We start from the raw sequence: 14,353 nt of genomic DNA, 5'->3' as shown, positions 1-14,353 counted from the left end.
CCTAGGCGGAGGCGCAGCCTCTGCAGCTCGCATTGGCCGCAGTTCCCAGCCAATGGGAGCTGCAGAGCCAGCACTCGGGATGGGGCAGTGCCCAGAGCCCCTGTGGCCGTTCCTCCGCCTAGGAGCAGCAGGGACATGTCGCCACTTCCGGGGAGCCATGCAGAGCCACGTAGGGAGCCTGCCGGCCCCGCACCAACCGGACTTTTAATAGCCTGGTCAGCGGTGCTGATCGGAGCCGCCAGGACCCCTTTTTGACCAGGCGTTCCGGTGAAAAAACGGACACCTGGCAACCCTACTGAAGATCAGAAATGCTGATTTATAGAGCTTTCCGGTTGGTAAAGTGCCAGAAAACACAAATTTTACTGTATATCTGTCTGCTAGAAGGAGAGCCCTGTTATCAAATTTCTGTTCCCCATCCATAAACTGATCAAAATCACCCCTTAACCCTCTCTTTGATAAGCTAAACAAATGAAACTTCTTGAATCTCTCCTATAAGGCACGCTTACCAAATCTTTTATAATTCTCATAGCTCTTCTTTGAACCCTCTCCAATTTTTCAACGTCTTTCTTGAAGTATGAATGCCAGAGCTGGACACAGTATTCCATCAATGTCAAATACAGAGATAATATAACCTCCCTAACTCCTCCTACTTATTGCAACACTACAAAGGTTTTCTACACTAGCTGTTCTAAAAAGCTGCAAAGCAGCATTACTAAAATAACAAGGCTAGAAAATTAAACCCAGAGAAAGAATTACAGGGAAAAATAATTCATAAAGATTAATCTAGTAGTAGAGAAATTTAGTATATACAGATAATCATTTTTCCAATTAAAAATGAACAGATTAGAGACATTTGATAATTTCAGTAAAACAAAGATGTTTTGATATGAAATTTAAAATAAAGTTTACTAGTTGAGCTATGACACAAACCTCATTTGTCTTTTGTGTTTCTTTGGAATCTTCTTCAGGATGCTCATATTTCTTTTGCCAACTATCTTCAACATGCCTAAAATAGATAGTCAAAGCATTAGAAAAATGTTGTAACAATTTAGTCTAACTCATCAACTCACAGACGATAGTTTTTAAACTAAGAAAAAATAGACATTTGCACACTAAAGCATCTAATAAGAACTTGCTGCATAACCTTGGGCAAGTCATTTAACACAGTAAGCTTCTATTTCTCCATATGCAAAATGGGGATAATACTTACCTACTTCACAGATGTGCTGTGAAGATTAATTAATGTCTGTGCAGTGCTTTGAAATGTAAAGTACTATACAAGTATTAGTACTGTTAAGCATGACTAGGTGTCCCCTGTAACTTGGATGAGCAAAGAGAACCACTGCACAGGCGAAAACAAACATCCCTGCCTGTATCCTTACTCTACTGCTTTCTACAGAAAAGAATTTTTAAAATACTGAATTGATCTTCCACAAACTTGGCTTCTTATGTATGTCTCGAGACTTAAAAATCAAGCCAAATCTGGAGACTGTGCGGATACTCTCTGTAAGGATGCATAACACATTCCAGTTTGCACGGCACCATGCATTGGGAGGAAGGAATGCAAGCCAAAATAGGGAAAGAACATGTTAAAGAATATTTAGATAAATTAAATGCATTCAAGTCAGCAGGGGCTGATGAAATACACCTTAAGAAACTAGCTGAAGCAATCTCAGAAGCCTTAGCAATTACCTTTGAGAATTCATGGAGGATGGGTGAAGTCCCCGGGTATAGGAGAAGGGAAAACATAGGTACCCATCTTAAAAGAGGACCAAAGAGGACTCGGGGAATTATATATTTGTCAGCCTAACTTCAATACATGGAAAGATACTGGAACAAAATTATAAAACAATCAATTTGTAAACACCTAAAGGATAGGGTAATAAGTAATAACCATGCCAAACTGACCTAATTTGTTTCTGTGACAGGGTTACTGGCCTAGTGGATGGGGTGGGCTGGGGGGGAGTTGTGGACATGATACATCTCGGTTTTAAGCAAGGCTTCTAACACAGTCGCATTTTCGAAGCAAACTAGGGAAATGTGGTCTAGATTAAATTAGTATACTGCAGGTGCGCAACTGGTTGAAAGACTCAAGTGTACTCAGGAGTGTTTTCAGTGGTTTTCTGTCAAACTGGGAGGACATATCTAGTAGGGTCTGTCTTGGATTTAGTACTATTAAATATTTTAATTAATTATCTGGATAGTGGAGTGGAGAGCATCTTATAAAATCTGTGGATGAAATCAAGCTGAAAGGGATTTCTAGCACTTTACAGGACAGATTAGAATTCACAACAACCCTGACAAGTTGGAGAATTAGTCTGAAACCAACAAGGTGAAATTCAATAAAGGACACTTAAGAAGGAAAGAATTCCAATGCACAACTACAAAATTGGGAATAACTTGCTAGGTGTGGCTCTGTTGCAAAGGATCTGGGGGTTATAGTGGACCATAAATTGAATATAAACCAACAATGCAATGCAGTTGCGAAAAGGGCTAATATAATTCAGGGGTATATTAAAACAGGAGGGCTGTATGTAAGACACAGGAGGTACTTGTCCCACTTTGCTTGGTACTGGTGAGGCCTCCACTGGAATACTGTGTTCAGTTCTGGGTGCCAAACTTTAAGAAAGATGTGGACAGATTAGAGAGTTCATAGGAGAGCAACAAAAAATGATAAAAGGTTTAGAAAACCTTACCCATGAGGAAGAGTTAAAAAAACTGGGCATGTTTAGGCTTGAGAAAGACAACTGAGGAGGGAACTGTTAATAGTCTTCAAATGTGTTAAGAGCTGTTATAAAGAGAACTGTGATCAATTGGTCTTCATGTCCACTAAAAATAGGACAAGAAGTAGTGAGCTTAATCTGCAGCAAGGAGATTTAGGTTAGATATTAGGAAAAACTTTCTAACGATAAGAGTAGTTATGCTTTAGAATGGGCTTCTATGGGAGGTTGCAGAAAGCTCATCATTGTCTAACCTGTTTTTTAAAACCTCCAAACACTTGTCAGGGATGGTCTAAGTATCCTTGGTTCTGTCTTGGCACAGGGGGCTAAACTAGATCAGGGGTTCTCAACCTTTTTCTCTCTGAGGTCCCCACAACATATTATAAAAACTCCATGGCCCATATCTGCCATAACAACGGTTTTTCAGCATATAAAAGCCAGGGTTAGCATTAGAGGGTAGCAATCAGGACAACTTCCCGGGCCCCATGCTGCTCCATGAAGCTAAGTTGCTCAGGCTTCGGCTTCAGCCCTAGAGGGTGGGGCTCAGGGCCCCAGGCTTCAGCCCCATGGGATGGGGCTTCAGCTTTCTGTCCTTGGCCCCAGAAAAATCAAATACTGGCCCTGCTTGGCAGCTCCCCTCAAACCTGCTTGCGGCCCCCCAGGGGGGTCCCAAAACCCTGGCTGAGAACCACTGGACTAGATGACCTCTTAAGGTCTCTGAGTCCTACATTTTTATGGTTCTATGACTAAATTAATAAATAATTTATATTAAAACAATTAGTAAGGCATAAGCCCAAGGGGAAAGAATTAAAGTACAAATCTCAGGCTTAACGCTCCACTTCATGATTACCAAGTGGTGAATTTCTCAGCCTCAATTACACCTCATACACTTTTATTTTCATTGTATGTTTTAAACTGAATGTTTGTGAAAGGTTAAAGAAATATACATAATCAGGCAATGAATTAGTTTGGTTGCATTATTGATTGAATTGACAGTGGAAGACTATTAATTCACTTCAGCAAACTTCACTGGTTAATTCACTCTTCCCACACCCACCGTGCTCAGAGACACTTAGGACTGGAGAGAGAAACCGAGAGAGACAGGTGGTGAGCTGAGGGCTGGAAGTCTGACATTAGAAGGATCACAAAAACACACACTTAAATGCACATAAAAGAAAGGTGATCAGAGGCATTCAGAATACATACTTTAATTATACTGTAACATAGCAGGAGCTGGCTACTAGGGGGTTATCAATACATTGAACTAGAAGCATAGTAGTTAAATGGGAAAACCCCATGATAAATTAAAATAAATATCTTAAAATAAATAAATCACATTTTTTGTCTCAAATTAAGCTTACTTCCCCCAAATATTTTTGCATGCTTTAAGGGGAAATTGTTATAATGGGTATGTGGTGACTGAAAAAGTGAAGAGAAGGTTTTTTTATAAGCAAAAGTGAGTATGTATTAATCTAATTTTTTAAAAACAAATATAAGGAATACCTTGAATCTCTTTTTCTTTTCCTGCTCAGGGCTACTTTTTTTTCTAAAAACTTCTGTTCTTTAAGAACATCCTTAATGCTGGTACCAGTAACTTTCATTTCAAAATCTTTTGTTGAAGACTCTTCCAAGTTCAGGCCACTTTTACCTAAAATATGCAACAAACAGTTACAGTGTTTGAGAAGCGTGTCTTTTTATTATTTTTGTAAGTGACATTGTAAACAGTTTGGGAATTACTAATCCTGCTTTTGTTATGTTTCAGGAATGTCACTGTGGACATGAAAAAGTTACATATGGAATTTTGCACAATACAGTACTTAGTTATAATATTATGAGTGAAATTCTGGCCATATTGAAGTCAACTGCAAAACTCTCAATGACTTCGAAGGAACCAGAATTTCACCTTATTTGGTTAAAACAACCAAGTCTAACTTGTAATTTTAACGTCACCTTCAGCACCCTGACTCCCACTTTTCAGAGACTTTGTTTTCTCTGCAGCTTTCTGTTTACGCTTCTCTTCAAGTCTCTCTCTATTAATCTGCCTCCTTAAGAGTCTCTCTTCTTTTTCTCTGGCCTGAAGACAGAAAAACAATGAAAAGGGTGATTTATTTGTATCATTAAACCAAATGAAGAATGATGAAAGTTGTATAACGTTTTTTGATTTTTTTTTTAACAAGTAAATTTCTACGCTTCTGCAGAATTCAGCGTTTCAGTACAAGAGCAAAAAAAAAAAAATAGATAAAAAAAAATCAGTAACTTCTCAAATAGTGCTGTTTATAGTTTACAAAGTGCTGTACAAACTTTTAATTAAAAGTAAACCTCATAAAATACTTCGAGATATTAACTCCTTCCCGAGCCTATAAGGTTTTATCCCCATTCTACAAGTGGAGAATGGGCAGGCACGGAGGTTATGATTCCATGTCAGAGACAGCATTATGCTAGGATGTTCCTGGTTCCCAGCCCCAATTTCAGTCCACTAGACAAGGCTACCTCCACTTTCAAAGAACTTTACAATTCTTTTCTTTCATCCCTCAACTCTGTTGTACATAAGAATTACATGGCCACACCTAGAGCCCAGTTTAACAATGGTATTGTGGTGCATAAACCAGAAAAGCTGCATAAAATGAAAGTCCAGCAAGCCAGTCTATCCTGGAAAGGTTAGGGGATGGGAGTGGAGTGGTAGAGGATGAGAAACTCAATAGATTTGCTGGTTGAGATGGGAAGGTTTTACCCCATTCTACAGGTGAAGAAACAGGCACAAAGACTATGAGACTTGCTTCAAGTACATGTCCAAAACATGTAAATGAGATCCCAGCCCTCCAACCAGGCCAACGTGTACACCTGAACATCTCTTCCCCCTCATGCTGGTCAGAGACAGCAGGAATTACTGCAGCTGAAGGGCTGTATTAACTGCATTACATGGAAGAGGAGCGAGGAAGATGGTTGGGGCCAAACAGGTACCAGTTCTTGTTATATTAAAGATATGTACAATCCACCTTGATAGATGGTGGTAAGTAGATAAGGGATTTCTTCTCTTTCCCCTTCCCTCAACTGGCAGAGTACACTCAGCTTGCTGGCCCCAGACTCCCCCATCTGTGCAGTCTTTTTCACTTCATTCTTCTCCAAATTACTCAGTTAGCCAAGAAAGAATCCATCCTTTGCTGAGATGTTGGGAAGACACCGCACACTCAGTGCTTCATCTGACATTATCATCAGCCAGAGTTTGTTGTAAAACAGGAGGAGCTGGATAGTTAGATAAGCCAGTAGATCTCAAATGACTGTCAATGGATCACTGCCATGAAATATTGACAGACCACATGGTGCAGGAGACAGTCTATAGAAGTATCAGCGGCGTCCAGGGGAAAAAACAAACTTAATAAAGGGCATAATTTTTGTATTGAGAAAACAATCAGATGGAGTTAAAATGTTAATAGTGATTGTATTAAAACTTACAATAGACTGACGGTGTTGCTCTACAGTCCGTTCATCATCGGAATCACTGTAGTACTTGGAGTACAGAAAAGGCTTGTGAACATATGCGTGACGGACAGGTTTGGCTTTTCCATCGCAAACTTCATTAGTCTGAGGCTTTGTTTTACTCTGATTGTTCTTCTCTTCTTCATCTAGACAGTAAAAAAGCGGACGTAAATTTAAGTGACATTGTTATGGTAAAATTTAAGCTTTGTAAAAACGAACTTCCATAAAATCTAAGACCAAGAGAAATGTTTCCTTTAAAAAAATGGTTTCAAAGAGATTCCAATTCAGTGTTTACAGCCAAATGTTACTAAAGTATGAGAAGTGATCAATCCATTCACATTGTCGAGAGAAAAATGTGCAGTTTATTTATATTTTGCAAACACAGAGAAGCAATTAGATTTAAAAATTCATTCCATTTTGGTACTATAAAGGTGTCATTTAACATAGTTAAGGACATTTTATATATAATTTTAGCCATGACAAATTGTGTACAGCATTACATCAGCTATGGCTAAATTTTGTAACGAAGACAATCCCCACGTGTATTTTGGGGATGCAGATACACTGCATTGGTAAAGCCTCATCTGTAAAAATCAAACATTATTCACATACCAAAAAAATCAGCACAATATTTGTGGATTTAGAAATCATGGATTTTTTTCTGTACAGGAACTATACAAGTGACCTAAGTTCATGTATGGATCAGTTAATGCTGAGGTACTATGCTGATTGAAATAACACAAGCAAATCTATCATTTTATTTTGTCAGGTTTATTCAGTAAATATACATATTGTATGTTTGGGCTTTACCAATGCAACAGAGCTGCATCCCTGAAATACATTACAAAATTTAGCCATAACTGACAATGCTGAATCCAATTTGTCATGGTTTACGTTGACTGCACAGTTACAGACAATGTCATGTTAGTTAACTCAATTCTTCCCACTCATTTCTGGGCACAATGAAATTTTACAGTGATGACAGGCTTACAGAAGACTACTGAAATGGTTCCAAAGCAGTCAATCCAAACCAGGAGAAAATTCTGTTGACTACAGAAGCCTCCATATTCCCTAAAGCCTCAATGTATCAAAGAATTGTAGAGCTGCCCAGAACTAGGAGAGGACAGAAAGATCACAAATGAGGACCCCCCACATCCACTAATCCTAAATCTGGACCTATCCCCATCTTCTCCACCAAAATCACGTAGCCTTTGGGAATTCCTGCAATCCTAGGGCTGTAACAACTCCCTGATCCCCAAATGGTCTGCTCACATTACACCTGGGTTCAAGTCAGAATATCAGTCTAAGGCTACGTCTACAATACACACCACTGGCAGTGCCACATAGTGTACGTGCAGCTACACGCTGCAGTGAAAAGCAGGCTGAGTCCCACTGTGGTGTGTAGTTCAATGCCAGTGCAAGGCTCTAGCAGGGGGAGACAGCAGGGAAAGGCTTCAACAGCTCCCTGCCTTTCACTGCAGCAAGGAAAGGCTCCAGCAGTGGGGTGCTGGCAGAGTCATTCCCTGCTGCCTTCTCCCTGCCAGAATCTTTTCCTACAGCAGGGAAAGACTCCAGCAGTTCCCTGTGGTGGGGAAAGGCACTGGCAGCAGGGAGATAGCAGGACACTACTCTGCTAAAAACAGCAGTCAACAGAATTTTCTCCTGGGTAGGATTGACTGCTTTGGAACCATTTCGGTAGTCTTCTGTAAGACTGTCATCACTAAAAACAGCAATGTAGGTAAGGGAGACACAGGCTTGAGCAAATAGACAGTCTTGTAGGATATGTACTCGGGTACATACCCACACCCTTCAGGCATGTCTCTACTCAATTCACCTAAGCTGTGCTCACCCTCTACACTGCTATTTACATTCATACTAAGGGGAGCAACCCATGTATGCACTCCCCATGCTGCGGAAAGAAGCATGCAGTGCAGATGTACATTTACACAAACTTCACATAAAAGGAAAAAAATAATAAAAAACAGCACAAAAAGCAGAAGGCATTTTTTATGAAGTGTCACCACTACATCCTGAAATAATACATACAAATAAAATAATTTTAAAGTACTGGACTATATAAATACTTTTTATTTTAAAATGCCAAATTATCTATTTTGACTATTATTTACTAACAGCAGAAATGCTATGAATTCCACCCCCAAAAGAAATATTCTCTATTATCACACTACACATATATGATAAAATATACTTCAAAATAGATTAGTCTGTAAGGTACTATGTATTCAAATGGCAGGAAATACACCAGCCAGGATATTGCTAACAAATGTATTCTTTTTATATTATTTTTACCATCTGATGTGATCTCTCCTTCTTCAGTGCTATCAGAAACCACAGCTTCCTCTTCACTTTCTTCTTCAAAGGAAGAGAGGTCACTGGTATGGACAGAGCTAACAGTGATATCACTGAGTACATCCACGTCTGAATCCTCCAAAATATGTTCTTTAAAAAAAAAAGAAGAAAAAAAAGTTATACCATGCAACTTATCAAATCAATGTGTTTAGCTCATTTCCTAAGAAAAGTTTATTGTTATTTTAAAAACTCTGATACACAGAAGAGATGCATTATTTCTGAACACAGTTTGAATTATAGACCAAATGTTTGCTTTAACCCCAATTATAACCCCACTGACTACAATGGAGCTATTCATGTTGTGTTAGTAAGGCAAGCAAGATTTAGGGTTCTCTTACAAGTCCACCTTTTCAGATGAGGGTTCTGGCCTTTGTGGGGGAAAGCTAGCATTACTGTTGATTTTATACTCTTACTGTTCCATGGCTAGTTAAAGAGGACTACAGTTACCAATATTGTTGGCCCAACATCTTTTCACTTTCTAAATTCACCTTTGAAAACCCCCACACCAACACAAAATGTCCCTCCATCCCACAATACTTTTTAAGTTGCCTTTTCTATACCTTCTTTTATACCTTCTGTTATCTTGTGTTTACTGCTGCTTTTTTCAGGAGCCAACTGTTTTACTGATTCTGCCTCTCTCTCTTTCACTTGCTTCTCTTCTTTTGCTTTTAGGGCATCATCATTCTTCTTTGAATGGTCAAACTTCTTGTCATTCTTTTCTTTTTTCTCTTTTTTTCTTTCCCCTTTCTCGGTGCTCTCTGGTTTCCTGTCACCTTTATCTGTTAATTTACTTTTCTGGTCATCACTTTCCTGTAGAATTTCTTTGCTTGGTTGAATTAAATTGTTAACATCTTTTGTTGAATTTTTGATTTCTTCACTTGGACAGGGGAGTTCATTTAAATCTTCACACTTTGCAACTGCTTCACTTCCTTCTGAAGAATCACAAATGGGTTTCTCTTGGTCTGGCAAGTCTTCTGAGTTTCGTTCTCTCTCTGTGCTACCATCAACACTCTGTTGAGATGAGAGCCTTTTTGAAGTTCTGTCACTGTTCTTGGAATTTGTATTCTCTGTTGAAGCCCTGGCAGCACTTGCTTCCTGGTTAAGAGAAGTTATTGTTTCCAAAATGGACATGGCATCACTAGCTACATTAGCACTAGGAGCAGTAGTAGAAACGCCTTAAAGAATGAGAAAAGAAATAAAACGTTTTAGCTAACCAAGTTTTCCATAACATTTGTTAAAAGGAAATATGTATTTCTACACTGACTGGTTATTATTTTTGAATGGGAAGGACTTTTCAAATGAAACTCAAATCTCAGAAGTCTGTTAGGGAAAAATTGAATAATTAGACTATTATAATACCTTAATTTTGTCCCTTCTGCATATGTATCTTAAGGACAGCCTAAATGCCCAAAATCTTCCCAAACAAAAGAACTGCATTAAGACAGTTACATCTCAGTACATAATTGGCTACTCATCTTTTATACTGTAGACCCTACTTGATCCTGTTGTGAACGTCAGTATTTAACTTTGAGATTGTCACTTCTAGGACAGACTGATTTCCTGGTAACTTCAAGTAGTGGTGAAATTGTGATAAGTGTTCGCCTCTTCTCCCCACCCCTCACAGCAGCAACAAATTAGTAACCTGAGCTATTCTCTCTCACAAAGCTCATCTTGCTGACACCTCAAATATTTAGTGTTAACAGCAGAACTAGTGATGATCAATAATACCACTTGCCAAGAGGAGAAAACCAGGTAGAAAACAGTCAACATAGAGTAATGGCAAAATACCTTGTACTGTGATGGAAGCATCTGCTTTTTCCTCACTAGGGGCTGTACTGGGGCTTGCTTCCTCTTTGTGATTTAATGTGGCTAAAAACTCATGAACAGCTTTTTCCACCTGAGGTCTGAATGTGTGGTTGATCTTTGGATCCACAACCTGAGAAATAATTCTGTCAATTCCAGACTCCAACATTCCAGACCTGAAACAAAATAATTTTAATACTTAAATATAAGGAAATTTATTCCCACAAGCTACCTTAAACAGGTCTGGTTTATCTAAAGGGTGATCCTTCCACACACACAGCTTCTAATAAAGCACTAAGTTCTCAGAAAGTAATTTTTTTTCACTTGCTTCAGGAACACCCATAGCGGACTTGTGTCTAGGTAGTACTCAAAACGTCTATCAACACACATAGGAATAAACTGTTCCTGTCCAAAAAAAAGCTTGCAGAATATGAAAGTTAGTAATAAAAACTATACCAGCAGCCCTTTTACCATGCCATTACCAGCTAACTTCTTGTAGGTACTGCAGTAATAGTGGGTTTTGGGCAGGGACTGTGGCCTGGTCTACACTACGACTTTAATTCGGATTTAGCTGCTTTAATTCGAATTAACGCTTGACCCGTCCACACAACGAAGCCCTTTAATTCGATTTCTGTACTCCTCCTCGACGAGAGGAGTAGCGTCAAAATCGGTATTGTTAATCCGAATTAAGGTTAGTGTGGCCGCAATTCGATGTTATTGGCAATTAGATGTTATTGGCTACCCACAATGCAACGCTCTGGAAATCGATGCTACTACGGTAGCTTGGACGCACACCACCAAATTAATGGTGCCTAGTGTGGCCGAATACATTCGAATTTATAAAATCGGTTTCCTAAATTCGAATTATATAAATTCGGATTAATCCTGTAGTGTAGACATACCCTAAAATTATATAAGAGGGTATTTATCTTTATAAATCAGTTTGAGGAGGGTATTCCATGCAGAAGGGGCAACCTGGAATGTGTCAGCACTATATCATTTGTCTTCATAATCCCAATGTCAGGATTTCTCAGTATGACATTAGGTGACAGCTACTAAACAGTGGAATTCAGATAATTAACTTACCTGTATTTAATAGAAAGGTTAAGTGTTGAACCAGTTAGGCCATTAGGAAGCTATCTTTTGTTCATCACACTCTAGAAAACTGCATAGGCTGTCTGTGGCTACACCTCACTTGAGACCTGGTTTCCATTTATGGTGTTATCAAGTCTGAACTACAAAACACTTGTCTTTGCTCTATCCTCAAGTGCTGATTCCTACAACTAACTTATGCAACAGGTGGCAAAGGCTCACTATTCACACCGCCAGTACTTTTGTTCTCACGTTTCTCATCTGTCTCTAAAGTTGACAGGAAGACACCCCTAATCTACACACGTTAGTTTGGAGCAACATTAGGCTGCTTCTTATATTAGTATATCTGGCAACACTAGGCAGAGAAGAATGAGTGTTTATGGCACAAATTGTGGTCACTGTAAATGCTTATTCTAAGTTATTTTGATAGGACTGTTTACCAGCAGTCTTACAAAACTTTTTAGCTGTCTGTAGAAATCATGTCTGTCCAAGGATTCTTGTTTTGTGAACATGACTTTGAGCAATTGACTTGTGCTTCAACATACATGGATTATCATATCCACAATCCTATTAATAACCCAATATTTAACCCACAAAACCTAACAACAACTAGTAATTTGCTCAATCACCTACTTATGAGGTAGCAGTAGTGCTAGAATCCCTACATGTGAGGGTATTATAACATATCACACGACTGACTTTGACCATTATAATCTGATTCAAGCTAAGAAAATATTCTCTCTTCGTAGAAGTTGTGGAACTTCTTTGTCTATTTAAGTTTTCAGTCACCTGTCACTGGGGGATGAATACCTTTTAAAACAGCAGAATATTAACTCAACTTGTGACTTACTTGAGAACCTGCTGCCTAATATTATTTCTCAGCTGATTCTTGTTGAGATGAGGACTCCAAGTGTGAGTTGCCAGGTGGTTGGAAACAAAGTTGTCGACACGTTGTCTCAGGTTTTGATAGGCAGGCTAAAAGGGCAGTGAGATCAGATATTAAAAAAAAAAGCTGCTTGAAACTCATTTTCCTAATGACAAGGGCTGAGAAACTTAAAAAACCCTAGATCTTAACTGCTGAGTCAATACAAATACCAAGACACTGTCTCCCATCCTCTGATGGGCAAAGACCATATACTAAAACCTATTTACCTATAACAGTTTTATGACCCGTATTGGAAGCATGTTTCTATAACCTACATAAACAGCATGTTCCTCTAAAACCAGTGCCCACTGACCAGCCTCTCTAAACAAATGACACGATCTTGCTGAAGTCAGTCACTGGCAACTGATGTCAAGGGGAGCACACTGGAGAGCTCATTCCTTGGGCAGCTAGAACAAGGAACCGCCACGGATCTGTCGCTAACGAGGATGTCAGCGGTCTAGTGCAAGAGGCAAAGCGCTGATGTGTGGCTGCGATGTGTCCCCTGCCCATGGGGAGCGATATTCCCCGGACACTCTAGCCAGGCAGGAGTCTCCGCAACGCTGCGAACACCCGCCGGCTCCGTGTCCTGGGCAGCCCTGCCTCGCCGAGCTCCGGCAACACTCGCCGCTCACCAGAGAGGACCCTGCTGCGCGTCTCCAGGAGACAGCCAGCCCCCGACCGGGGCGACCCCAGCCCAGCCAGCGGAGGGGGATGTTCCCGCAGAGCCGGGGCAGGTCTGTGTCCCTCACCCCCTCCTCAGACCTGCCCATCCTCCGCCCCATACCTTGGTGTCCACGTCGGCCAGGCAGTCTCGGCGGAACTGGTCGAACAGCCCCTGGCTCTTCAGGTGATTAACGATCACGGACACCAGCTCGGGCTCCACCGCGCCACCCCCTCCGGAGGCCCCGGGCAGCGGCGGCTGCTGCTGTGGGGGCGGAGGAGGAGGCGGCGGAGGAGGGGGCTGGGGCTGCGGGTTACTGGCCATGGGGGAAGCGGGGCCTTCAGAGAGCGCGGGCGCCTGCCGGCTCCGCTGCCCGGGCTCCAGGCAAAGGCTGGTTACCGAGTAGCAGCCGCGGCAACTCTGACCCCGGAAGTGAAAGGGAACGGAGGGAGGAAGCGAGAGACAACGAGCGGGGACGAGCAGCGACCAGGAGCGGCGCCACGGCTGCGGAGAGGGGCTGATTCGCACAGTGAAAGGGGCGCTGCTACTAGTCCTTTAAGGGGACGATGGGGAGGAGCGGCCGTTGCCCCTGGTCCCACGGCGGGAACATCCGAGCCGAGCTCTCCGGCTCTGGCCTCCCCTGGCGCAGCCCCATCGCTGCGCGCAGCAGCGCCGCCTTTACCAGCCGGTTGAGCTAGCGGCGCTTCCAATCCTCGCCCCGCCCCTGCCTGCCTGCCTGCCACGGTGCGGGTCGCCGGGATGCCCTGACAGCGCGCACCGGAGAGAAATAGGAGGGGGAGGGACGACTGGTTCTGAGCATGCGCATATGAAGTGAGCATGCTCAGCAGCGGCTGCTGAAGCCGCTGCCTTCACGCTGCCCTGACTTGGGCATTGCTGCTCTCCGGAACCTAGCGAGGCAGGTCTCCGGGGGGATCTGGGCAGGGGCCCTAAGTGCGGGCACAGGCTGGCCAGACCCCTGGAGCCAGGGGAAGGGCTGAGGGGCACAATCAGGGATGGGGGGTTAGGAGCTGGGGTTGAGCACGGGGTGCAGGCAGGGCAGGGGGGCTCCTCCCCATTGCAGGACAGTATGTCTTAGCTCCCGCCTCCCAGGGCCCTGTTCTCCAAAGCACAGCTCTGCCCTATCTGATATCCTGTACTGAGCGGGTAACGGAGACGTGATTCAGTGACATATCCTACCTACCCTCCCTCCATCCCTCTGAAAATTAGCATGGTCACTGTTTAAACGCACCCCTTGTCAGCTTCTATGTCTGTATAAAGCCTCATCGCACTTCACAAATGTGTCTG

The 14,353-nt window shown here is 41.9% G+C and overlaps 1 protein-coding gene across 1 annotated transcript in view; it reads right to left on the bottom strand.

Moving 5' to 3' along the window:
• The window catches only part of BOD1L1 (biorientation of chromosomes in cell division 1 like 1), a 55,646-nt gene extending 42,274 nt beyond the window's left edge, over positions 1-13,372 (bottom strand). The window contains exons 1-9 of the mRNA XM_065404753.1: positions 13,172-13,372; positions 12,313-12,437; positions 10,356-10,546; positions 9,128-9,742; positions 8,508-8,657; positions 6,174-6,343; positions 4,671-4,794; positions 4,224-4,368; positions 931-1,006 (exon numbers count right to left, since the gene is read on the bottom strand). Of these exons, the coding sequence (XP_065260825.1) occupies positions 931-1,006; positions 4,224-4,368; positions 4,671-4,794; positions 6,174-6,343; positions 8,508-8,657; positions 9,128-9,742; positions 10,356-10,546; positions 12,313-12,437; positions 13,172-13,372 (1,797 nt within the window). The remainder of the gene's footprint in view (positions 1-930; positions 1,007-4,223; positions 4,369-4,670; positions 4,795-6,173; positions 6,344-8,507; positions 8,658-9,127; positions 9,743-10,355; positions 10,547-12,312; positions 12,438-13,171) is intronic.
• Positions 13,373-14,353: the final 981 nt, after the last annotated feature.

Source organism: Emys orbicularis, chromosome 5 (assembly GCF_028017835.1).
Source record: "Emys orbicularis isolate rEmyOrb1 chromosome 5, rEmyOrb1.hap1, whole genome shotgun sequence".
NCBI lineage: Eukaryota > Metazoa > Chordata > Testudines > Emydidae > Emys > Emys orbicularis.
This window is presented reverse-complemented; position numbering and strand designations above follow the sequence as displayed.